This window comes from Mirounga leonina, unplaced genomic scaffold (assembly GCF_011800145.1).
Source record: "Mirounga leonina isolate KUSES-001 unplaced genomic scaffold, KU_Mleo_1.0 Mir_129, whole genome shotgun sequence".
NCBI lineage: Eukaryota > Metazoa > Chordata > Mammalia > Carnivora > Phocidae > Mirounga > Mirounga leonina.
The window spans coordinates 19,989,147-20,016,863 of NW_023270323.1; the positions used below are offsets into that span (position 1 = coordinate 19,989,147).

A 27,717-nucleotide genomic window follows, 5' to 3' on the forward strand; every position below is an offset into this window, starting at 1 on the left:
TGTCCCTCTCCCCCAGCTCATGCTCTTTCTGTCTCTCTCCCTTAAATAAAGAAATAAAATCTTTAAAAAGAAAAGAAAAAGAAAAAAAAAAGAAAAGTCTGTATGTTGAACCGAAGAAACAAGGAGTTTTGTGGTATAACCCTGTTCTCCTAAATTATGATGGCAAACAACACAGATGTGGGACCAGGGTTGAAATCTCAGTGCTGCTATTAGCTGGCTTTGACCAAGGCATTTAATTCTCCAGATGAGCTTCAGTAGGAGTCCCCTTCATATGAAATGTCTAGCATAGGCAAATCTATAGAGATAAGAAAGTTGAGTGGTGGCTGCCTAGGGCTGGAATGGTTAGAGGGTTGACTGCTAAAAGGTACACAGTTTCTTTTTGGGGTGATGAAAAGGTTCTAAAATTGATGGTGGCAATGGTTGTACAACCCTGTGAATATACTAAAAACCACTGAATTATATGCTTTAAATGGGTAAATTGTACAGTATATCAATTATATCTCAATAAAGCTGTTAATTAAAAAAAAAAACAAAACAGTGCCTTTAGTGCATTTAATGACTTCATTAGACACTTTTCATGACCAGATCTAAGGGAAGTAGAACATAGCTCAACCTACCACAACTTAGACTGACTTCTGCTGCCAACAGCATCCTTTTGGATCATTTTTTAGCACGTATCCAGGGAAAGGCAACTTATTTAATAGCTTCTAATTGCATTTCACTGAAGCTAAGCTACAATTTTAAGAATTCCAAAAACCATCATTGGGCATCTACTATGTGCAAAGAACGCTACTTTTACAGAAGTTATGCATTCCTAAGTGGAAAAAAAAAAAAGTATAGTATTTGTGGCCCAGAGATGAGCCATGCCTGTGAGATACAAAAGAGGCAGTGGGAAAGATGCAGGCGTCAGCGGGCAGCATGGAGGCTCACCACAAGACATCGTATCGCAGGTGCACCTAAGAATTGCTGAAGCTTTTGTCCTTTCTCTTCTGACCATCCTGCCAGTGAGGTGAAGAAATTATACCTCGACTGCCAGTTAACCCAATGGTTCAGGAAAGGGTAGGAGAAGCAGGAAGGAGGGAGAAGCAGAAAGGAGGGAAAGGCAGGAACCCATCACAGAAGTCAAAATGAGGCAGGTGGACATATTTCCGCCAACAATGCCAGAAACAAGCAGAGATCTATTTCCTGTAAGCTGCTTTGTATGAGATGGTGCGGGCAGGCATTCCCTTCCCACAAGACTGGCTGTAGAAATCTTAGCTGTTGGAGTGGGAAGGAAACTGGAGATTAGCTTGCCTAAGTTTCCCATTTGACAGATGGAGACACTGAGGAGCAGGGTGGTTAAATGCCTTGCCATAGTGACAGGGCTGGACCACACTGAAGAATCAGATTCCCGGTCCAGGGTTCTAGTCACTCTACAATGCTGCTGCCAAGAAAAGCTTTCAGGAAAATTACCGGTAGGTTCTTCCTAACTTGAGGACTTACGCTCATTGTTGCATTAATCTCCGCCACCGTTTCTTCATCTGTGGGGAACTGATATATCTGGACTCCATTGCTGACCAGTTCACTCATGATCTTACTCTTGAATTTGTGCAGTTCATTTTTGGCAATGGTGTCAGCTTTTGCAATTATTGGAATGATGTTCACCTATAAAACAAACACATCTATTTTTACACAATTCCAATGTAAGAAAAATAAGACAAATGAATGAAACATAATAAACAACAAAAATTGTAAAGCTTCACTTAAAAAACAGAGATGATATTGAAAATCAGACTTTCTGCCCAGATGCAAAATTAAGAAGATAGGGGATAATCTTTTAGCTCCATCTGTGAACACTTTTACTTCCTCCCATCCGGCACTGAGAGCATACTTGTAATTTCCTCTTCTGTGCTACCTCATTTTTTTTCTTTTTTTTAACAGACTAGAAGGAAGTGTTACTCTATGACAAATAGCGATAACAAAGCCTATTCTTTCAATAACCAACCACTCCTTTTAGACCCCTCCCAGCTACTTTAGGAGCTTGATTTTAGCATGTTCCTAACAGTGTAATAGCCAAGACTGTGTTAGTCAGAACAGTGGAATATCCAACTCTCCCAGGATAACATCCTCTCTTTTTTTCTAATGACTGCTAGGAGTGGAGAATCTACGTATTCACTGAAACAAAAACAGTTTCACCTACTTTTAAAATTCTCAAAATCATACCAACTAATTCTCTTGAAACACTGGTTTCTATCACATTACTTCTTCATACCAGAATGAGACCTGGTGCCAAAGACAAGGCTCACTTTCAGGGCACAGGCTACAAAGACCAGGAAGAAGGCCAAGTTTGACAACCGTGGCAGAAAGCCCAGCGTGAAAGCCAGGGACACCCTCAAGCACAAGCCCCAAACCCCAACGTCAGTCATTCTTCCAACTTTCCCCAGCACTGTCCACACAGCACATTTTTTAAAATTCCTTTTTTAAGATTAACTGTCCTCCACTCCGTGGTAGGTACAGCGCTTTCATAAGACACTACGGACATCCAATACCTGGGGCCATGCTTTCCACCCAGCTCAGGGCAAAGAGAGACAGACTTGGTGAGAAAGCCGTCCTAGCAAGAGAATGAGGGAGTCTTTAAGGAGGTTTTCTTGGTCATGTTTTACTTCCTTTGCTTCTCCTTTTATTCCAAGAGCCAAATCAAAATCTCTGATACATCACAATGAGGAGACATGTGGATAGAAAAACCTATTCTTCCCCTATTCCTCTACCCACTCCTACCCTCATCGTGCCTAGGCTCATCCAGCAAGTCACAGACCGAGAAACACACTGGTGGTGGGGAAATGTGTGGGTCAGGACCCGAGGAACAAAACACTTGCCCGTTGTTCTTACTGGCTATCTTTTGTACACACTTAGCATTCAGTTAATATTACAGACAAAATGACAGAGCGTCATAGTTTCTTGGGCCACTCTGATCAGAGTAGATAGATGAACAAAGCAATTTAGATTTAAAATCTTCTTCCTTGGGGGGCCTGGGTGGCTCTGTCAGTTAAGCGTCTGCCTTCAGCTCAGGTCATGACCCCAGGGTTCTGGGATGGAGTCCCGCATGGGGCTCCTTGCTCAGCAGGGAGCCTGCTTCTCCCTCTCCCACTCCGCCTGCCAGTGTTCTGTCTCTCTCTCTGACAAATAAATAAACTTAAAAAAAAAAAAAATCTTCCTTGGTAGCAAGTGCTTGAAAAATCTTTTCTGGAATTATCATATATTTGTGACCTATATAGTTAAGAGCCTGAACTCTTCACTTTGCTTGTATCAACAAACCTTTTTGCAAATACCATTTTCAGATGCTCTCCAGCATGCCCAGCTCTACAGCAATAGTGATTCTTTGAAGGCAGTTTAACTTGCTTTCTGGGGACTTTTTTGTTAGTTTGTTTCCAGCTGTGTTTACTTTGCCGTATTTTCGTTCCTTTTTTCCCTTTTTAACTCAACTCTACTAAGCATAACCCTGTTGTTGAATATTAGCCTGGCTTGGCCCACCGACGTGGCCTCAGTCAGGAGCCCTCCTCCATCCCTGCCTGTCCCCCAGCCCTGTGGCCAGGACAGGACAGCCCAGGGAGCCTGCCTCGCGGCCCAGATCCTTCCGCCGTCCGTGGCTAAATGCAGCTGAAACAAATGTGATGGAGAAGAGTTTCCGTGTGTTCTCGGGAGAGCACTCCAGCTGCGGTAATCCACTCAGGCCATCAGACTATGTTTCTGTAAACCCGAGCGTCTGCACGTGCTGGAAGCCTAGGAGCCTGGCTCTGCGTCAGCCACGGCCGGCGCTTTGGCCGCGAGTCCAGACAGAGGCCGTGGGGACAGGCTGCTCTTCTGAGTGTTCTCTGTCATGTTCCTCTGGAGAGAGAGCATCTTTCCGACAGTGTTGTTTAGACAAAAAAATAACACCCAACAAAACCCTCTAGAGACGGTAAGACTCTTCATGGAACTCAAAAAGAAGGTTAGGAGAGAAAACACCACAGCTTCTTTTGGGGGGTCCTTCCCATTGTCGTTTGCTTCTTTGTTTTCAGAATGTACTGTCTTCCATTTATTTCAAAATGAAAAAATCAAATTAATTGTAAAGTAGGTCACTAAACGTTATCAAACTTATCAGGACTTTCCTTCAAATGTTGTGAAAGGGAGAAGTTATTAATGTGGAAAGCTCAGGTGTCAAACGGAAACTACTTTGTAAAAACACACGGGTACAGTTCAGTTTTAAATCTAAGGAATCGGACTGCCCTTATCACCTAAGTAAAAAAAAAAAAAAAAATTAACACCTTTTTTTTTCCACTCAAAACTTCATATTAAAGCCAAACTTTTAAAGACTTTTAACAAAGAAATTTAAAGAAAGCTTTTAAGAAAATAAACAAATGGTGACTTTGTATTTCAATCTCCCTAAATTTAACCCCTCCTATGACCTTTTAGGTGCCTCCACTATTTAATTCCCCATCCCTCATCAGAGCACCCATTGGTGCTAATTTAAGAACTAAAAATACCTGGTAAAGAGCTCCATGGTTTTGTTTGTTTTATTTTGTTTAGCCTAACATCCAGAGGTTTTGAAGCATTTTTCTCACATTGCTAAACCCTATTGTTCCTTAAACCAGAAAAGACAATTAGGGGGTTGGAGGAAGGGGGGAGGGATGAATAGGCAAGAGCACAGAGGAGTTTTAGGGCAGGAAAAGTACTCTGTGTACTATAATGAGGAATACAGGTCTTTATAGATGTGTCCCAGCCCACAGAATGTATACCACCAAGAGGGAACCCTAATATAAACATGGACTTTGGGGGGCTGACGTGTCAATGTAGGTGCACCCACTGTGACAACGTGCCCATCGGGTGGGGGTGTTGATGTGGGGGCAGGGGTATACGGGAATCTCTGTACCTTCCTCTTAACCCTGCTGTGAACCTAAAACTGCTTGGAAAACAGTCTTGTAAAACAAAACAATACAACCAAATGACATTAAAAGGAGAAAATAAGTCAGGGCCTTCAGATAAAGGTGATCTAAAAGGAGAGGGGACAGTGGCCAGGGTGGTAGTGGGTACCTTGCTATCCAGCTTTTTCATGGTGACTAGATCCAGAGACTTCAGGGAATGGCCAGTGGGGGCAATGAAGTAGAGGCATGCGTGGATCCTGGTGTCGTGGTAGTTGAAGAGAGAACGTTTGATCTTCAATTCCTCTTGCAGGTAGGCCTCAAATTGGGCATCAATATACTCCACTATTGGCTTATAGCTAGAATGCAGAAGAATGTTCTGTAAAACACACCTTCAAATGAGCATGTTTCTAGCCGTAAACCTCTCATGCAGTTCAGTGCAGGACAATCCTTCTGTAAAGTCTCCAATGGCTCCCTTGCTTATGAGCTAAAGCCCCAAAGCCTTACCTGGGCATCCCGGGCCTTCCATCCCTGGTGCCTGAACATCTCTCAAGCTCCTCTCTCCCACTCCCTCCCTGGCTCGCCGCTTCTGTCCCAGTCACACACACGAAGCTTTCATCTGCCTCTGTGCCTTTGTTCACGCTAGCCCCCGTACCGGGAACAGACCTCTTCCTAGTATTCTCCTGGCTAACATTCATCCTTTAAAACAGAGATTATAAATATGTGAACCATGCTGTCACTTCCCATGGAAGACACTACTAAGAGATTGTGGCATTCTCTCCTGCTGGGCTAAAACGGAGTCTCAGAATCTGTCTTAATAAAGTGATTCTGACAGCCTCTGCCAACTGATTGACTTTGGTGCACAAAAGGAAAGTGGTTTTCAATTTCAGGCAATGGTATCACCTAGTGGGAGCTCTTCCGTGCTCCCTCCACAGCTTCATCTATAAACTGAGGGGCCTGGGTGATTAGGAGCTTCAAGATTACTTCCAACTCTGAAATTTTATGGTTGGAAGATAAACTTTGTAACCCTTCTCAGCAAATCATAATTCAAATTCAAATCTGTTTTGAATAATTACGTATGATTCTATTAATTGACCATAATCATTAATAGTATATTGGGAATATGCATTCAATAAACCAGATGTTCTCCAGGGACTCAGCAGTACATTAGGTAGGTCATTGTGGAAAAGCTATAAACTTTCAGGTCTCCAGGGGACTGCTCAGAAGTCAGAAATAAAAACCTTTCAACACTTGGCTCCCCTAACTCATATATTAAACTGAAATCCTTGAAAGGGAACTACAAATCTTTGATAATGTGGATGACAGCAGATAACCTGAGAGAGCAAACAAACAAAACAAAAAATATATTTATAACCAAAAACTGAAAGCACTCAGAAAAAAGTTTTTTGATATTTTTCCTTGGTGACTCATCACAATCCACTGATTCAATTTGAGCAGACAAAATCTCTAGTGGTTTAAAGAAAAAGCAGGATATGCCTCTGTAATAACAAAGTTCTAAATACGACAACAGAAATCCCAATAAATTCTAATAGAAAGAATGAGCAAGTGATAAATTTCTTCTATATTTTGCACTTTAAAACACAGGTAGGTATTACATAACAATATTAATAATATTATCATAGGATAGTGGTTAGAAGCATGGATTCAAGCCAAACCAACTTCAACTCCACAAATTTACTACCTATGTGACTTTGAGCAAGTTACTAAACATCTCTGTGTCTCAATTTCCTCATAGGTAAATCAAGGACAAAAAAGTACCTATATCAGAGAGCTACTGTGGCAAATAAGCTAATATGTGTAAAGGACTAGCACAGAAGAGTAGGATATAACTATTTCACAGTAATATAATAAAAAATAATAAAAAACATATAGGAGAAAAGCAAGCCTGACTTTTTAGAAAGAGAAGGGGGAAAAAGGAACCCTACCCTCACCTGGCTCATGGTAACCATTCTGCTGCTGAGCTTGTGCCCTGCACTCCACCAAGGTCCACCCGTGCCAGCCCAAGGCCTCATCTTTCCGTCTCCGGACACTGAGGCAAGTGTTGGGGACACCAGGGTCTTTCTCCAACACCCTCTTCGGAAAGGAAAGGAAAAGCAGCTCACAAGCAATTGCTCCTTCCTGCCTCACCAGTTCATTTTTAGCCTCTCAGCACCACCTCCCCAACAGTGCTCCAAGTATGTTTCTGCTTTCTATTAATTTCCCTCTTGCCCCTGGTGTTGATTCTGATCCTCCAAGATTATGGGAAGCGTAACACCTCTCCTTTTCCAGGGAGGAATGCTTTCTGCCCTGGATTCAATATATCCCAAGAAACCTTTTGTTCTCCGCTTACATCTTGGGTTTCCTTCTGCCTTCCCCTGTCAGGGAGCTCTGGCTAATCTTCCAATCTCCTTCTTTTCCCTTTACGTGATCTCCCTGAAAAATCACATTTACTCCTGTGTTTTACTTACTATCTAAGTGATGATAATTCATAAATCTCTGCTCATAGCCCAGATCTTTCACTCAAGTTTCAGCACCATTCATCCAACTGCTTACGAGATATCTCCATTGGCTCTTCTAACTAAATGTGTCCAAGATGGGACTACTCTTCATCCTGCCCCCAAACCCACACTTCCCTGTATTCCTTCGCTTGGTGAATGGCACCCCCATGCACACCACCCGGGGACCTCCCCTTTTACTCCCCCACAACACATACAATCAAGCATGAAATTCCATCAATTTTAACTTCTAATTGTTATAACAAATTAAAAAGAAATGTATTTCAGGAGAACTATTTACCAAAATCAGTATTCCCTGTGTTTAAGTCAGCCAGTAGTTTTGTATTCCCCTTCATAATCCTTTAAACAAATGATCTGCCCCTCTTCTCCTACTCCTTTCCACTTCTTATCTACATTCACAGTCATAAAGAGAAGGAAGTATAATCCCAATTTTGCCTTTTGCTAGTTTCCATTCTTATAGAAAGGACACCCATTTATTTTCTGTTTGGCCAATTCCAACTTCTCTGGATTACAGTCATACCAAGCAGAGGAAAATGGAGGAGGGAAAATCAAATCTAGTCCTTACATTGTCTCCTTTTAAGGCATGGGGATAGTCCTTTTTACCCACAACTCATTTTTTTCATATACCTCCAGCCACAGAATCCACAATAAAATACAGAGGCTGACCCTGAAACTGATGGAAAAAGATACTTTATACAATGTTTTCTATCCACCCAAGCTACCCACTGATCATTCTTGCAAAAGAACCAACACCATTGTTCAGGGACCGACTCTCCATTTTACATATGGCCAGATACCTCCCATCTATTTTTCTCTACCTTGCTGTTAAGGTTAGTTTTCCTTATCTCTCAACTACCTCCATCAGAAAGTGTGATAAAAACAGAAATTAAAGACCAGATGGTCCACTTTAATACCATTTTATAACTCTGATACAAAGATTTGGTGAGTTTGAGGATTTCAATTATTCATGCTTTTCAGGGTTGATTATCATTACAGTTAGTGACATGCCATTGACATTCTCCCATTTCCCAAATGTGGGGCAAATGAATTATTCTATTTCCAGTTCTATGACAAAACTTGGTTTACCTTCTTCTCCAGACCCCTTCCCTTCTTCACTGAAGAATACAGACAGCAAAACAAAGAAGCCCTTAAACCATGAAGAGTTAATCTTGCTATTAAACATAACAGGAAACCTTACCAGATCTCTCTTCCTGCCTCCTTCTAGCTAGCTCAGTCTCAGGCAGATACTCATGCAGGAATGCTGACATGACTGAAGCCTACATAAACAAGCCAGGACATTCTTGAAGTCCTGCATTCATGGCAGAAAAGCTTGCCTCATCCGCAAAGTAGTAAAAATAATCATGGGTTTAGAGAAACAGCACATTGCTTCCCATATGGTTACGTATCAATGCAAAAATGCATATCTCACTTCCAATTCTTTTATGGAAGCAGACTGTCCGAAAAAAAAAATTTTTTTTTAAACAACAGTCATTCGGGTTTAGAGTCAACAATGTCAACAATGCCTTCTAGGGGACAGAGTTCTAAATGCCATTTAAAGAGGTTATGCAACAGCTGTCAAGAAATTTCAGAAGAAAAAAATATTTGGTATCTAGGTTAGGTTAATATCACACTTCCTCTCTTCTAAATCTCCTTGGAAACTATTATTTGACCCAAATGAGTCAGATAATTTCTTAAAGAGGCCTCCAGCTGCAAATAGGAGAATTGGTATTGTAGTAGCCACTTGCTGTTCAGTGCCAGCCAGTGAAAACCAGCAGGCTGAAGGAAAATCCCCACTTGGGGAGAGGCAATTCAGTGCAGCCACTGAGGCAATGACTCTGAGCGGGAAGAGCACATGGAGTCTTAGCAGAAAGATGCTGGAAGATGGTTCTCATTCCTGCAGGAAGGGATCCTGAAAAGGTCCAGTTACTGCCTTCCAATCAGGGAGTGCACAAGCATGACATCTATTTCACTTGGTATTACAAACAGCCTTCAGGCAGTAACCTCTCCATCATTCCTTGGCATTGAGGTCATAAATTAAGAGCAACAGCTCAGCTGCAGGGTCTGAGCTTAGCTGTCCCCCACCCCGCACAATGTACAGATAGTTCATTTTGACCAGATGCGAAATAAAATCCTTCTCACTACATCTAACAATTGCTCCTATTATTACAGGACAATGTTTATTGAAGAGCATTTAAATTGCTCTATAGATAAAATGGAGCTCAGTGCTCAGCTAGAGAATGAATTAAATATTTCTTCCTAATTACTGTGTTGCTCATATATACCAGGGTAGTTAAAATATCTCTAGGCAATACACATTCTAGATAAAAATAGTTCAAGTTCCTCTTGATAAAACATATGCATACAATATACACAGTTTTGAGGAAAATTCTTAAAAAAACAAACTCTGGTACTAATAAAATTTCTGAGCCCTAAGCAAACATATCTTACTGACTTGGGGTTTTATTCCCATTATGTTGTCACTGCACAAAAATGTCTCTGGAAGCCCCCTTCTAGAATCATCTTTGGACCTGCGACAATTTTAACTTTCTCTAACTTCTTTTGAAAATGAATACAATAGGGCATCTGGGTGGCTCAGTGGTTAAGCGACTGCCTTCGGCTCAGGTCATGACCCCAGAGTCCCGGGATCAAGTCCCACATAGGGCTCCCTGCTCAGCAGGGAGTCTGCTTCTCCCTCTGACCCTCTCCCCTCTCATGTTCTCTCTCACTCTCTCTCTCAAATAAATAAATAAAATCTTAAAAAAAGAAAATGAATAAAATATTTAAATAGTCATAAGATATTTGATGTTAAGAATGATGAATAGGATGGATGATCTCGAAAAGGAGTGTGAACATATTTGGGGACTGAGGTTAACATATCGGTTGAGCACCAGGTAGTTTTAAGATTAACAGCTTCCCTCAAATAAAGGCATACAGCAACTCAGAAGAGCCAAACTTACCTGGCTTTATAAATTGAGTACACATTTTATAAAAATAAAACCTAACTGTATTATTTTATAATTATATCTTCAAGTTTATTTGAATGGGTTTTAATGAATGAATACATAAGACTGACTTACAGGTAGTAGCCTCTATCTGCATACAAACTATTGGAACACAATTCTTAGAAAATAACTTATTTCTTAAGCAGGTTAGACATGTCCTTTCTTCCACATATACAGTTTATTGTATAAATTACTTCATAGCTTAACAAACCCCACTGGATAGAGAGGGAAAGTTTAATCCAGTCGACCTAAATTCCTCATTAGGCTTGACTGAAACCACAATCATTCAGACTCGATTTGGCAATTCTACACCCAGCATGCTGCCCACCTCTCTAGCAGCCTAGGGGAAGACCCAGATACTTCACAGAAGGACTCACAGTGCCTCACACCAAGCACTGACATCAACAGCAAGATCCAGTTTCAGCTGGAAATCAAGATTTTTCCAACAGATCTTCCATAAAAATGCTTTCTTCACTTTGAGGTTTTAGGAGTTAATACCATTTTGACTAAAGACTTCAAAATACAGGATAATCCCCTTACTACCACACCCTCTTCCAGGCCTTGCCTTTCACAGTGTCCTTCCTTAGGCCTCTGCCTAAGAATAGGACGGTACACAGTATCACACGTCTAGTAACATTCCCTTAAAGTGAGATAAATTGCCACGGTCCCATAGCTTGTCATTGGCAGAATCCAGGCTATAACCCAGGTCTCCTAAATCCTGGGCTGTGGCTTCTTACAGATGATTTCTCAACAACTCTCAGTTTTCATTGAAATCTGCAAGAATTTGGGGATTAAGTCAAATACCCCAATCTGCCTCAGGGACTAAGAGAGCATGGCAGATGCTCATTCCGAATTCCTCTACTCTTTAATGCCTTCTTATTTTGCAGAGTTGCAAAAAACAAAAACAAAAACCACATTTCCCAGATTCTCGCAGCTCATGTTGTAGATGTGGTTTAGTTTCTACCAATCAGACGCAGCCATACAAGACCTGGAAGCAGGGAGTGAGCACCACACAGCTGAGGCCACACACAGGCCACACCTGTTCTCCTTGCGAGTGTGATGGTAAAGGCGTGTGGTTATCCGGGACAGAACTGGTGGAGGTTCTAGAGACCTCCCCGCAGTGTCACGGGTACCAAATTATATAAGGTGACTGGTGGCAGGGGCTTCTGCCAATTGTCCTGTAGAATACTGGGGTGTTTCTCTAGATTGCTTTTCCCGTTGGGAAAGCCCCCACATCTAGTTCCATGACCCTCCTGGAAAAACGCTGTAAGCTAACTTATTCCTTCTAAGAAATCCCTTTTTTCCTTACACTAGCTGGAATCAACTGTGTTGTCTGGTTCTGACCTCAGGGAAGAACATTCCAAGAAAATTTCTCAGAGAACAAGGATGTCTTTTCTTTTAGGCAACAGAAGACCAGCCCCATAACTAGTGAACATTTAGCCTTTGAATTTACCCAGAACAGGTCCTGCCATCTCTTGATCCATTTATATCCCCATGAAATCCCAAGATGTACCTGTCATCTTTATTTATCTGGTCTCCAAATCCCACGGTATCAACGATGGTTAACTTCAGCCGTACGTTGCTTTCCTGAAGCTCGTAACTTCTGGCTTTTAACCGGACACCTGGTTCATTGTGAGTAGCTGGGTCACTTTCAAATTTGGTGTTGAATAAAGTGTCCATTAACGTGGATTTGCCGATGCCCGTCTCACCTACATAACCACAAGGGAGACATAAGAATGTGTCAATGCCTCTCAGACATCAGTTCAGTTCATCAGGAATTTCTCATGCTCATATTTGTAAAATTTTTGTAAAAGTATCACCAGAAATCCCACTACAAAAAGACAGTTCTTTACATGTGTGATCTATCAAATCCCTCCCTAGATAGGCCTTAATGAATTCCAGAAACCATTTAGCATAAAAGATCTTGCACTTACAGATCAAGATGCTCTTCTTAACCTCTGGACAGAGAAGAAGAACCTGTAAGCTTGCCTGTGGCAGCTTGTACATTTCAAAGACATAAACTGTATCTCTTCCTCTCCTAAATATTGGTGTGTAAAATTACATTACTTTAAAAAATACTATATTGTTTGTTTCTGTTACCAGGAGAAAAAACGCTAATCTCATTTATATTATCCAATGTCACCAAATTATCTGATACCATCTAATGTTGTTGAAAAGAATTACATTTTCAAAACAACACTCTCGACAATAACAGCAATCGTAACAAACCCAGCTAAAGTTACTGAGGGCTTACTTTGTGCCAGGCCCTGCAGCAAGGGCTTCCAATGCATTATCACATTTAAATCCTACTACTCTCCCCCATGAAAGAGGCACTATTGTCCCCTCCATTTCACAGAAGGGGCAGTAAGACCCAGCTAAGTTTAAGGAACTTGTCTAAAGTCACATTGTTCTGTGACAGAGCCAGGGTTTTCACCCAAGTTCATGTGGTTCGAACACTTACACTCAACCAACACAACATCCTGACTTTACTATTAGAGAGAAAACCCACGGCCTGGTATTTTCCAGTTAGAGTTATGCATCTGTGTGACTCCTCCATATTACTTCCATTTTTCCTTCCCTATTCAACTGGAATCAAGATGGAAAAACATTTATTAGATAGTTTTTCCAGTTTCAGGGTGATACCTGTGACAACGAAAGTAAATGAGGTTAAGCAACCTGCAACAGTGGCCTTGTTAATTCACATCGATAATTCAAATCGGTGTTTGCTGAAGCCCTAACATGTGCAAACAAGAGTGGCAGGGACCTGGGACCACTCCACTAATCAAATGAGGAGACCCAAATGTGGAGCAAGAAGAACATTAGTTAGGCCTCCAAAACAGTGTCAAGCAAAACTGTCTCTTAATCCTAATCCTTATGTTGAATTAAAAATAGAACCTACCCTTGTCAAGTGGCGGCGGCAACTGAGTGTGATAGTGGAAAAAGGGATGCAGAAATCAAGAAACATGATCCATAAGAATGCCTTTGTTTTTCAAATCTGGAATATTTCCCAATTACACTTCCAGTTCAATTTAAACACACCAACATGTTGCAGCTCTTTCAACAAATCCAAATCCCATGAGGTTTCTCTTCTAAAGGGTTGCTATGAAGCCTTTTAGGATGGTGACAATTCTGTGGGAAAAAGCTCTGGGATTTGTAGCCTTAAAGCAACTGTCCCACTGTAATGACAGAATTCACTCAATAATTTGAGGTTCTGTAATACTCATTACTTTCAAACACAATGCGAAAGTGAAGGAGGATGGAGCCTTTCTGGATTTGAGCTTCCTCTACTTAGAAGCTTTATGTGTTTTACCACTGGCTATAATGATTCACTTACAGGATAAAAACTGTTAAAGTACATTTGCCTTACTCTTTAACCTTGCCCATTAGGCAGTACCCGATACATCTAAGATCAAAGAATGTCCTCCTTCATCAGGCTGCACTCAGCCAGTACTTCTTCCAGTGCCTACTATGTGCCAAGCTCTGTGTCACGGTCTAGGAATACAACAATGAACTAGCTTGATATGGTGTTCTCCCATTGCTTACAATCTGACCTGGAATGGGACTGAACACCAGTCAGACTCTAATTTAATATTACAGAATGATATTCTAAGTGCCTGCCATAACTGCATTCCTCTTATGAGCGAGACCATACCCTGTGACCTTGCTAGTGACCACAGGTAACTGGATGAGGGCTAGTCCCCCGACCGAAGGTACCCATAGCAGCCTGGTCACTATGCTCTAAGAAAGTGCTCCATACTGGAGAGATACACAATCCGCACACAAAGCAATAGCACAGAAAAGAAAAGATACACAGAGGGAAGTGAATAAGCAGAGGCCTTGAGGCAGAAAAGGCTATAAGTAAATAGAAGATGTGTTGTTGACTAACATTTAGCTGGGAATACAGGAGGAAGAGAACGGATAGATACAGTAGAGCTTAGTATCCGAAATTTATTCATTAATAACATTTAAGTACATCCTATGTGACAAGCATGGGTGCTGGGGATAAAATGGTCAATAAAAACGGACAACTGACACTGACTGAACTTCTGTAATATCCTGAATGTCATTCCAGATCTCCACAAAGTCTGGATGTATAACAGTTGAGACTGTTTCCTGTCTTCCTTACTCTCCTGAATATTCTTACAAAGAAGCCCATCAAGGGCCATCTGGGTGGCTCAGATGGTTAAGCATCTGCCTTCAGCTCAGGTCATGATCCCGGGGTCCTGGGATCGAGCCTCCCCCGCCCAGCAGGGAGTCGGCTTCTCCCTCCTCCTTCTCCCTTTGCCCCTCCCCCTGCCCTCCTGCCCCCCACCCCACCCCCACCCCCCCGCTCCTGTGCTCCCTGGCTCTCTCTCAAATGAATAAAATCTTAAATTTTAAAAAAAAGCCCATCAATAAAAGATCTCTAAACTAGTCTCTGCTCCCTAATGTAATAGAGCTCAATAGCTGATATCCGTGATTCATGGCTTAACAAAATAACTTTGAGCAAAACAAAGTTACTATGTAATGGATACAGAAACAAATAGAGCTCTCACTCTTCGATACTTAGAATCTGGTAGGCAATTCAACACTGAAGGCACTGGAGTCATTTTCAGTATCTGCTACATGTGTAACTTTCTCAAGGGCAGCAAAGTTCTTTTCCAGATTTACCCATTTTCAGAACATGGACAAAGGAACAACAGCAGAACTACCTTATAAAGGTCTCTGCACAAGGTTAAAGTTTCTCTCAGTACAAAGTGACCCATTTAACTTTCATCTCTTTCCCTAAGAAAAGCAATGAAGACTTCAATTTACATGGTAAGGATTCCAGGTTACCTAGACAGGACTGAAATTACCATCTCATTTTACTAGGTTGAGAATTAGGCACATGTGAATCAGGAATAGCATGCTTTTTTTGCTTTGTTTTCTGTTTTTAAGGCAAGGTAATTTTAATTGTCATTTACATTAAGGTCGAAATTATGAACTATTAGCATTCCAGGCACTACTTACAGCACGGGGTTAATCAATGGGTTGGAAAAACCACAGTTCCTCTAAATTTCAGAGTGCGTTGTTTTCCATTTCTATGCTCTGTGCTTTTAAGGGCCGTAATTAGACAGAGCTACTCTTGCAGCAGTGTGATTCACCAAAAGCAGTTGAGAAGCAATGACAGATTTTGGAATAAGAGGAATTACAGAACTAGGGGAGTTCTGAGTGCATCAGTTTGTGAGGCCTCTCTCTATCCTCAGAAAGCAGGGCATCTTCTAGAATTCTGAGCTACCCAAAAGAGCAAAAAGTCTTCATTCTAACTGAGTAACTGAAAGCTTACTGGGCACAGGTTTGGATGCAAACCCAACAACCATAACAATATTTTGAGAAAATAAATGACTAACACCAACTTTGAAGCATTTCAGAACTCCCTAGCAGAGTATCTGGCACAGAACAGGCATTTATTAAAAGTTAATTGAAGGCAAAAAATGATCATGGTGATAATTTATACTGAGATTTGCCATTTTGGTAGATTTTTCAGAGTTTGTTGTTTATTCTGTTATAAATACATCTGCCTAAACATTCCGTTGTTACAGTCGAGATTTACTCTTAAAGAGCGATCTGTGGCTTCTGTTTCTCCTGCTCCTGCGGAGGCTGGTGAACAGGACACCCACATCAAAGTGGAAAGCAGTACTACCTCTTCCATTCTATTCTCAGGCTTATTTAAACCACAGGCTCTAAGCTGGACATGAGAAGGAGGGGGAGGGGGAGGAGGAGGAGAAGAAGAAGAAAGAAAAAAGAAAAAGAAAAAAAGACCCAGAAGGATTGTATTATTAATTAGAAGGTAACTGTAGGGGCGCCTGGGTGGCTCAGTCAGTTAAGTGTCTGCCTTCAGCTCAGGTCATGATCCCAGGGTCCTGGGGATCAAGCCCCACATCGGGCTCCTTGCTCCTCGGGGAGTCTGCTTCTCTCTCTTCCTCTGCCTGCCACTCCCCCTGCTTGTGCTCATTCTCTCTCTGTCAAATAAATAAGTAAAATCTTAAAAAAAAAAAAAAAAAGACGGTAACTGTAGATTGGTCAAAGAGCCAACCCATGATTCAGCACCTTTTACTGATTGCCAAGTCTGGCAACTTGTTCAATTATCCAAATAATTGTGCATGAAGGTCGGCCTGCTTCCTCTAAATATTCTAGAATTTTATTCTTGGATGAAGCCAGATAATCAGAGAGCTATGTACCTAAGCTGTGTTGTTTTAACTCCTCATCGAACCACCTTTGATGAAACATGCTTTGTCTAATACCACCAGCCTGCATGAGGGACTTGAAAGAACAGCATATGACACTTGGCATTGCATGGATTAACTGCATTGATCTAGGGAATACTTAGGAATCTAGACCTAACTGCAGAGACACGTACCGTATCTCTTCTGAAAATCCATGGGGGAGATTTTTCTAGGTGAAACTATTTCATTGGGAGCAACTGTTTTGTTTTTACTTTACAAATACTATAAATCTGTCATTGTTAAACGTTTAACTTATGTTTGGCACATAATATGTGCTCAGTGAGTATTTTGGGGCTGAATGGATTCATTCCATGCTCTGACCACTGGCTGAGAGACAAATGTATCCCTGATAGAACTGCTACAGACTGACTTGATAGCTTTGAGTTCTGACTCTATTCCTGGCTTCTCTTTATTTTCTGGGGTTAATTTTATCTTTTTTCATTTACTCATTCATTTCACCTTGTAAATCATTTCAAATCCTTTCCTGGAAAAGCAAAATGGGATAAAAATGTATACCTGAAACTAATGTGACATTGTTTCAACTGTACCCAAATAAAAAAAAAAATAATAAAATTCTTGAGGAAAAAAAAAGATTTAAGTGTAAAATTCCAGTTTATGTTCATACTATAGTCTTGGCTAAAAAGATCTTAAACTTGCATGGTTTCTATTCCTCTTCCGTCATCCTCTCAAAACAACTATGGTTGGATTATAACAAAGATTTCTATTTTCAAGACATATTATTAATTTACTTTGACCCTATTACTGAACTGGTTGCCCTTCAAAAGCAGGGATGTTACGGTATTTTATCCATCTTTGTATATACACAAAGAACTTACATACTTCTGGTTCAATGTTGAAGCTTCTCATAGAGCTAATGCCATTTTGGAAAATGAATAAGATATATAAATTTTAAATTGTGAAGAAAGGCTAAATAATTTTGATTCCCTAGAAAAATACAGCATGGATAAGAAAGAAAAGGCTTTGTTTAAATACAGGTACAGCTCTGGGGGTGATTTAGTATGTTGTAAGCAAGATTGGGGGGGCGGCTATGAACTCCTGGGTGTTCTGGCATCCAATTTAACATCAAGAATTTCCTTCCCTGTTAAATGAACACCACTCTCCTCTTTATTACATTTCTTTCCAGGATTCAACAGAGATGGGTTCTAATACCAGACATTTAACTCATGGCCTCTAAAACTACACTAAGCTCATGCCAGGATTAGTTACTGCCCTGGTTTGTTTCCCCTCTTTGCAACCTAAAACCTCTTGCCACAAAATAAAATTACAATTCCAAGGCTTTTTTGTTAAACATGATCAGTTTCCTTACTAGGATCGTAACTTTTTTTTTTTTTAATTCTCAATTCCCTCCCATAATTATCACATGAAAATAAAGTAATGATGCTATAAATGCCACACAAGTGCATACTGTGTAAAAAAAATACAAATGGACAGTAGGGTGACAAGCTGAAAAGAAAGTACCATGGATATGCTTAAATTAAATGTCACCTACTCCTCTAAGTGGCTGTCAAAATATTTTGATCAATTAGAATACTTTTTCATAGACTCTTACTTTAAAAATAGATGGACCATTATGGATGGAAGTGGAGGGTATTATGCTGAGTGAAATAAGTCAATGAGAGAAAGACAATTATCATATGGTTTCCCTCATAGGTAGAATATAAGAAACAGCACAGAGGATCATAGGGGAAGGGAGGGAAAACTGAATGGGAAGTCATCAGAGAGGGAGAAACACCACGAGAGACTCTTAACTCTAGAAAACAAACTGAGGGTTGTTGGAGGGGAGGAGGTGGGGGGATGAGGTAACTAGGTGATGGGCATTCAGGAGGGCACGTGGTATGATGAGCACTGGGTGTTATATGCAACTGATGAATCATTGAACACTACATCTGAAACTAATGAAACTAATAATTGAATTTAAATAATAAAAAATAAATAAATAAAAATAGATGGACGATTAATTGGCAGTGAGCGTTGTTTTCTTATACAGATATTTTGCTGTAAATTATTTGTGGCAAAGGGATTTGATGTGTTCTACCCTCTGTGGACAAGCATGCTTAATACTTAATGCTGACATCCCTGACCCCTGTCTCCCAAAGAGCTAACGCTGGCTCCAACCAAAGGGCTCCAGAGTCATGGAAGAGAACCTGGTCAGCTAGATATACTGGCATGGAGGAATAGCTAGGACTTACTGTAGAGTTTTAAAAAAAAAAGGAATATGAACAGCATGATCTCATTTGTGTAAAACCAAAACATAAAAGTACTTATGTAATCGTGAGAGAGCTGTTTATATCTGCCCAGTGTGTGTCTCTTCCATGCCCAACCTCCTTTCTGATCATGTCTTCTTTCTCACAGGGCACCATTTGTGTTTTGTAGTTAACTAGCCCCATATCCCACCCCGAGTGAGCACAGGACTCAGGCCTGGTCAGAGACATCCTATGACTGTTCAGCAAGACTTGTCAAGGATGGCGGGTTCTTTCCTCGGGGGTTGCTAAGCCAACAACAACTGCTGAAAGCCATACTCGCCCCCATGAAGAAAAAGCCTGAACATGAAGCCAAGCAGAAGCAAGCAGGATCAAGAACCAGAGACCCAGCCTTGAAAACACTCTGTGATTCCCTAGAGCCAGTTGTTCTTAATTACATGATTCAATATATTACTTTTTTAGCATGCTTTGGAGTTGCAGAGGCCTCTTAACTAAGTTTAAACTGGACTTCTGGAATTCTCTGTGGAAATTTTCCTAATACAAAAACAGAGAGAAACACAACACTGCTGGCTTTGAAGATGGAGGAAAGGGTCCACAAGCCAAGGATGCAGGCGGCCTCCAGAAGCTGGCAACAGCAAGGAAATGTGTGTTCCCCCAGAGGTTCTGGAAAGAAACCCAGCCCTGTGGATGCCCTACTTTTAGCCTGGTAAGACACATATGGGACTTCTAAAGAACCGTAAGATAATAAGCCAGTGTTGTTTTAAGCCACCAAAAATAATTTTTTAAGCACAGAAAAATGTAGAAGATTTCTAGAAGGATTCCACAGTGCTACCTCTGTGGAATGGAAATGAGGGCAGGAGGGGAAAGGGGGCAGGGAGAGCTTATAATTTTTTAAAAAACAAGTATGTATTATTTTAAATTAAAAAACTAATTTTAAACATGTTTAAGAATGAGCCCAGAATAAAAATCTAAAAATCATAGGCATTATCACCTACCCAGTACAGTCAGAATAGCAGCTGCTTTACAAATCCATCTGGGCAATGTGGATGTGGCTTGTGATGAATTCCAACTGGCATCATAATTGTGCTATTGAACACACAGGGTCAGCCAATGAGCCAATACACCCCACTGCACACCACACACCAGGTCAAAACAGGTCCTTCCAGCAAACCCAATCCCACTGAAAGGCATTATCCTACATGCAGGGGCTGGGATATAACTCTCACATGTATTCTTGAAGCTGATTTTGGAGACAGGGCTGAGGGAGGCAGGGAAGAGAAGCCAGAATAGTAACTGTCCTCTAATTTAGCACGCTTTTCAATAGAAAATCAACAAATTGCCAACAAATTGCTACGCTAATGAAGAATTGCCCTGCTCTGCAATGAGCATTTACCCTAAGAGAAAAGACAACTCATTTATGCCACTCTGTAGAACTGAGCTGCCATTTAGGAGCTCCCCTGCTGAATTTTAAAAAGCTTCATGTAGGGGAAAGGGGAATGCATGAGAGCTGGCTTCTTTGGTCATGTTTCTCTCCAGTTATTGTCTTATCCAGCGCTTTCAGACATAACGCCAGAGTGCAAGCTGGTCTATAGTGTACAAGTCGTTTGTGGCTTTCTACAAATGAACACCCAATACAGGGGCTACACTGAATATGCTCAGGTTTTTTGAAAAAGAAAATATCTGGCCCTTCCCCTAATAACTAACAAATTTTTTAAATGGTGGTTCTTATATTCAATGCCTACCTTTTTAAAATTCACTTCATTTTACTTGGACAAGAGAAATAAGTCTGGTACGTTCTGCCAAGCTTAGGGGAAGGATGGTCCACTTGGCTACATATGTAATTTCTTCTGGTCTAGCTCAGAGTGATGTCTCCGAAACATACACCCAGAGGACAAGAGGATAATGGCAACAAAACAGTGCAGCCCAAACCATTTCACTGCTGTACAGCCTGGCCATTCATCAGGACTGACAAAGAAGGAAAGGCCATTATCTGTGCCAGGGGCATCTCTGCTTCAACCCAACAGATTTATACTTCTATTTTCCTCTCCCCGCCCCCCACCTTCTTTTCTGCCTTTCCTTTAAAAAGGATATGGCTAGAAAGAAGAAAAATACCAAGGCCAGAGGCCTAGACTAATGTACAACATCTACAAGATATGAATAAAACATACTGAGGAGACAGATAAATCAATTCTCTTGGGGTTTTTTCCATTTATCTACCAGGAATAAACTAAGGTCAGTTTTAGATTCCAATTTAAAGACAAAAGTTTAATTTGATAATTTGGGCAGAAAATTTATTTCAAATATAGAACAGAATTTTAAATTCTTTTGCTCTAAAAATCAAAAATGTAAACATTATGTTTATTAAGGAAGTTAGAGTAATTTCAGGTTTTACTTATATTAGGTTGTATATCTTTGAAAAGACTTCAATGGAGGTTACTATTGCACTGTAGTCATAAATTCTAAAAATGCTTTTGAATGATCTTACTATGTGTGTTCATATCACTTCCTTCTTTCTACTTCCTATAGTCTAGTTAGGATCTAAGTCCCTCCCCCCACCAAAAATTAAAATAAGTGTTTTAATAACAATACTGACTGACCACTTGAATGTGTGACACAAATAAAAATAACAATTTGAGTAACATCGCAAAGCTTATGAAACATTTACCAAATACAAGTCTCAATCTGTGTAACTATGTGACATATATACAGTGGGTACTATTGTCTTACTTTACTAATGAAAGAAAGAAAAGTAAAAATATCATTCCCCTATTTCCCTGAAATGTGCCCCTCTGATAGTCACCTGCCAACACCTAAGGATCAGACCCCCGGCTCAGCAGCAAGAGATGAGTCACTTACCAACACACAGGATGTTGAAACAGAATCCTTGAGAAGTAGATTTATTGACCAGCTGGTCCGGGAGACTGTCAAATCCAACATGTCCAGAAAGGGACAAGTTCCGAAGCTCTTCATTCTGGAATTTCAGAGGGAAAGGTTTGAGAATTCATGAACTATGCCACCTGAGTTACCACGCATTGTGGATAGTACCCTCTCCCTCCCCCTCTTCTTAACTGCATGGAAAAAGAAGATTCCCTCTAAACCCACATCCTCCTTGCCTTCAGTTGCTCTTCCACAAAATCACACTGACTCCCAAAGCAGACTCTCTCCCAAGGAATCTCACTTCTGGTTACAAGTGTCCTGGTCCAGGGAAATATGAGCTTCTAGAGGTGGCTATTTCAGATATGCATTAAGTGACATAAAAAAAAAAAAAACCATGTTGATGGCTTCACGAATTCAAGAAAAATTTTCAATTTACTTTCAATCCAGAGTGTAAAATAAGTAACACTCTTTTAGATACAGAAGGAACTCTGAGACCCTCAGAATGGAAGATACATACTTGTTACAATTATAAAAATTCTGTAACCACCATAAATGCAACATATTTAAAACTATTCAGCTCTTGAATTGGTCTTGTCTCCACCATCAGCTATACAGGCTTTTGGGAGCATCTTTGCTTTCCCCTGCGCAGCACCCAACACAGGCTCTGCACTCACTGGGCCTTCTCAGAGTTTACTGAAGGAGACTGGGATAAGGTAGTTATCATACACTTAAAAATGTGGATGATTCATGCTATTTTATAATGGTGCTGACTGCCTCCATGACTTTGAATGCGTCTCATATGTACTGGAGGTAATCTATGAAAACTTTCTTTCCCAAGAAAACAGAGGTGAGCTATGGCCCTTCAATTACAACATCATGGTTATGGTTTGGGATTCCAGAAACTAGATATTGAAAGCCTCCTTGAAAACAAGACTCGTCGTGTTCTTTCTGGCTCTGTTACCAGTGGTCTTTAATATTCAAAATACTGAAGTTTGAATGAGAAAATGAGTCTCAAAACCCTATTTTTTTAATAAAAAAGAAAAAGCTTTGCACAGGATCATTTCAATGATATTTTTTAAAAGATTGGTTTTCGTTATTCTTCTATTTGTTACATAATGATGACAGTGATTTCTTTTAATAATCAAGGACTGAGACTCCATTTTCACATCACTATGGTCACCATCTAGGCAGAGAAATAGGACTCCCTAAATACAATGATTTTAAAGGAATGTTTTATGAACAACATAATGGCTAAGGTCCTTGCCGCTCTAGAATTCCAATTCTGTGAAATACAGCTAAAAACCGGCACACTGCCCGAATACCATGGTGGCAGCTGCAGGTTTCAGGTCAATGGGACAGAGAGCAGATGCCTAGTCTATGAATAGTTTCCTTGAAACCTGCCAACAATGAATATGAGACTCAAGAGTAGGCACTTATCCTTGAACAGGATGGCATGGTCGACAGCTCCCCAAGCAGCTTTGGTGGCAGGCCCCCACGGGCAGAGGCCCCCATGGGCAGCAGGCCAGGCCTCCTCACACCACCACATGGACCTCATTCTACCACCTGCCCCTTCCTCTTCCATACCTCAAAGGTTCAGACATCAGGTATTTTTAGGGTGTTTACCACATCCTCCAAGACTTGGGGGAGGAGGATTTGAAATGAGTCTGGGTTATATTTAGAACTCTTTCCACCACAGCTGTGCGGTGGCTGTTGAGCATCAGGCCGGGAGATGCCACCACACCAGCCTTCAGCTGAGCTGCATCTCTGACCTGAACAGTCAGTGAACAGCCTGAAAGGAGGCAAGGCAGGGAAGAACCATCATCCTACACTCCCCCCTCTTCCCCACCACAACAATTCTTTTCATTTCCGGTGGGGCGGGGGGGAGGCGGGGGGAGTGGTTTATTACTGTGGATTCTGCATTGTTGGGTTTTTAGATTCAGATAGATATCCACCCATGAGCCAATCCTGGGAAAGAATCAGAGTTAGTAATTATAGCTCTCATCCCAGAACCCAATGCACAGCATCTCATATTCTCACCATTTCCAAAACACGAGAAACCACCCACACACCCACTGAGTATTTTTATACCCACTGAAAACCACATACAAAATGAAGGGTTATAAAACAGTTCGGTCTTGAAATTTTTTAAATTTAAATTTATTTCTTCAGAGTCTGTCTTCTAACTTTGTAATATGAAATATGTAAATTTTATATTGCCATTTTAGAATTTCATAATTTGAGCCTAATTCTCTGCCTAGTATTAAAGGAACTTGGAGGGTCACTGGCCATCAGTATGTGATTGGAAAAAGGGAAGTAGGAAGTTCCTCCTGTGGTTCACGAGCAGGCTTAAAAACTGGAAAGCGCTGTAGGAAAAGCAAAGAGAGGCTCTAAGTCACACACAACAGCGGCTGAACTGAATTCCTACACCCCAGAATTTTAGGTCACCATGTTTACTGCTTCTTGCCTTAGCTATCTCTCCTCCAAAAAGTGTAAGATCTCTTTTGAGTCTATGGGTGCAGTCTTAGGGAATTTCAAATATTGTCATGTCCTTAACCACCGTCACACATCTGGAAATGACTCTCAGCTTTTTACCTCTAATACTTAATTTTTTGCCTGAGTTCCAGTTCTGAATCTCTATCAAAGGGATGATTCTCTTGGGTTGTCCCACCTGTACCTCAAACTGATGTTCATGAAACTGAAATCATATTTCTCCATCCCAAACCCTATTTCTGTTAATGGCACTTAAGTTATGCCCTCTCATCCCTTGCATAAATTCCAAAGTGTTATCAAGACTATATCCTCCTCCTCTTTATTCCTACTCACTCAACCACCTTCTATCTGGTCCCCTTACCTCCACCCCATTCCCTCTAATCCCTCCACTCTCTACTTTGCTGCAAAAGGGATCTCTGAACTCAAAGGCCCCCAATCCAAACTCCTTGGACTGCCATCTCAGGGCCTCCATGGGCTAATCCCTAATCTCCTACCTAATCTCCCACTTCTCCCCACAGGACACCTTTCACTGCAGCTAACCTGAATTCCTTACTATTCCTGAGACAACCCCACATTTCTCCCCATCAGAGTTTATTCACACCATTTCCTCGATCTGGGAAGACCTTATAGTCAATGTTTACATATCAAAACCTTCCAGATACTGCTGAAATGTGATCTCCAGCATTATCTTTATTATTAAATCTCAGAGAGAATTTCAGTAAACATACCCCTTACCAATGAAAGGAAAATGATGATTGGATAAAGATGGGTCAAGCCATTTGGTATGCCAGGACCATCATAACAGCTAACATTTATTGACCATTTCCAATGTTCCAGGAAAGCCTTAATAATGAACTCGTTAATTTATCTTAACAATTCTATAAAATAGTTACTATTATGACCCAACCTCAATTTTTGATGAGAAAACAGAGGCACTTAAGTTTAGTAACTTGTCCAACGTCACACAGTTAGTAAGCTGAGGAGCTGAAATCTGATCCCAGAAGTCAGGTTGTAGAATCCAGAGACCTTGCACTTAGTCACTGGTACAGCAGGATGATCTACTAAGTTCTCAGACAGCCCCAGACAATACAATGGTTTTAGCTGTTATCAAAATCCAATACGTTAAAGTAGGGAGAAAAAAAAACAACTCTCTGAAGTCATAATTCTTTGGCAACCGTAAGAAATGGAAGGTGAGAATTAGAACTGGCAAAGTAGCTCTAAATATATTTCCACTGGTCCTGGCAACGCCAAGGCCAGACCTCGATTTCTGCAGCCACAGCACATGAAGCCAGTAATATAAGGCTTAGTTCTGACCATTCTTTAAATGAAAGTGCCAACATGGAACCACTACGTAAGTGACTATAAGACCTTAGTTGATTTAGTCCTCCATTTGCTAATCTATCTATGGAGGATTTGTACTTACATGATTTCTATGCCTACTCCATCTTGAAATGGGTTATGACTAATTCTATGGTATAAAGTAATTTAACAACCTCATTTTTCTCTTTTCGGGTCACCTCCTCATGGACACATTTATTTGCTCATTCAAAAATACTCACTGTTCAAAGCAGTAAGGGACCAGATGTTATTTTTGTTATTCATTGATAAACACTCTTCCCGCCCTTAAGAGGTTTACCATTTAGGGGCACCCAGGTGGTTCAGTTGGTTAAGCGGTCGACTCCTGATTTCGGCTCAGGTCATGATCTCAGAGTCCTAGGATCAAGCCTCACATTGGGCTCTGCACTCAGTGGGGAGCCTGCTTGAGGATTCTCTCTCCCTCTCCCTTTGCCCCTCCCCCCACTCCCCCACTTGTGCACTCACATGCTCTCTCTCTCTCTCCCTTTAGAGAGCATGGTCGGGGGGTGGTGAGGAGCAGAGGGAGAAGGATAGAGAAATCCAAGCAGACGCCATGCTCTGCATGGAGCCCGACTCGGGGCTTGATCTCAGGACCCCAAGATCACAACCCCAGTTGAAATCAAGAGTCAGACACTCAACTGACACCACCCAGGCACCCCTAAAATAAATAAATCTTAAAAAAAAAAAAAGAGGTTTACCATTAGCAGTAGAGACAGGACATCAATTAATGTAATACCACTAAGGATTAAAGTGATAAATACCATGACTTTATGGTTGATATGAGAAGAAGCTTTTGGCTAGGGAAATTCAAGAACACCTTTTGGAGGCCAGAGCTCCCCAACTCTACCAGGGGAACAAAAGTCCAGCTTGCAGAAGCCTTCTAGATAAATGCCGTTTATGCCCAAAGGGTCACTTTACTATGAATGTATACTCTGAAGTTTATAATCAACACATTTTTTCAGAAGATGCCTAGCTGACTTCATTACTAAAATAATCATAAAGTAAATTATTTAAGAATGTGTGCCAACACCTACATTCTGAGTGCTGCTTTAAAAGAAGTTCCACAGGGGCACCTGAGTGGCTCAATCGGTTGGGCATCTGACTCTTGATTTCAGCTCCAGTCGTGATCTCGAGGTCATGAGATCAAGCCCCACATCAGGCTCAATGCTGGGCATGGAGCTGGCTTGGGATTCTCTCTCTCCCTCTGCCCCTCCCCTCCCCATGTGCTTGCGTGCGCTCTCTCTCTCTCTCTAAATAAAATAAAATAAAATAAAATAAGTACCACAACTCCAAATCTTGCTTAACCAGGAGCAGGATGGCAAGGGGTTTGGAGTCAGAAAGCCATGGATTTGAATCCCAGCTTTGCTTCCTACTTTTCTTAGTCTCTGATGGAGCACTTGGCAGGGTGGTTGGGAGGAGCTAAGGAATCAGTAAGTATGAGAGTGCCTAGCACTTAAGGTCCTCAGGAAACCTGGGTTTCCTTTTTCTAATTAGGTGGGAGGAAAAGATGACTGATTTTAAAATCCGAAATGAATGAGCTCTGCCAGCGCTGTTCAGCATGCCAGGAGATGCTGCTGATTGGAAAAACCCACAGACTAACCAAGAAAGAAAAATCACAAAGGGAAGAACAGAATGAACAAAAAGGAAGTAGAGGAGAGAGAGAAGATTCTAGCTGAAAGAAAATTCACGCTAAATAGGAAAGTCATTTACAAAGCTGGGGAAAAAGCCATAGAATCACATTCCTATTTGCTGGCATCAACATCCTCCACAGCTGGAAACCATTCCGGATTCCCCTCTTCATTTTTCCCCTCTATTTTAATCCAGCTCAGAGCCTCCTGAAACTGGATGTGCACAGATGGGTTCTATTCACCATGTTCAAAGTGAAATGATATCCCCTTTCTTTGCTTTTAAAACTGAAGGCTTCCCTGGTGTGGTTAGGTAATCTATGACTGCTGATCCTTATCAGCCAGCAGAAGCATGGGAACACGTTACCAAGGTGATAGATGTTTTAATGTATGTTGCAAACAATTAGACATAATTTTTATCTTTAAAAATAGATACTACCATTTAAATTTAGAAAGATTTCACCCCTTTAAAATGATATTTTTTTTAAATTTGAGCAATAACTTTTA

The 27,717-nt window shown here is 41.0% G+C and overlaps 1 protein-coding gene across 5 annotated transcripts in view; it reads right to left on the reverse strand.

Moving 5' to 3' along the window:
• SEPTIN11 (septin 11) overlaps positions 1-27,717 on the reverse strand; it is a 143,027-nt gene that overhangs the window by 76,932 nt on the left and 38,378 nt on the right. For all 5 annotated transcript variants that reach the window (XR_004679196.1, XR_004679195.1, XM_035004729.1 and 2 more), the window contains exons 2-5: positions 21,719-21,833; positions 11,909-12,104; positions 5,050-5,236; positions 1,483-1,644 (exon numbers count right to left, since the gene is read on the reverse strand). Coding sequence is in view for 3 of the 5 variants with exons in the window: in XM_035004729.1 (XP_034860620.1) it covers positions 1,483-1,644; positions 5,050-5,236; positions 11,909-12,104; positions 21,719-21,833 (660 nt within the window). In the remaining 2 variants the exon portion in view is untranslated. The remainder of the gene's footprint in view (positions 1-1,482; positions 1,645-5,049; positions 5,237-11,908; positions 12,105-21,718; positions 21,834-27,717) is intronic.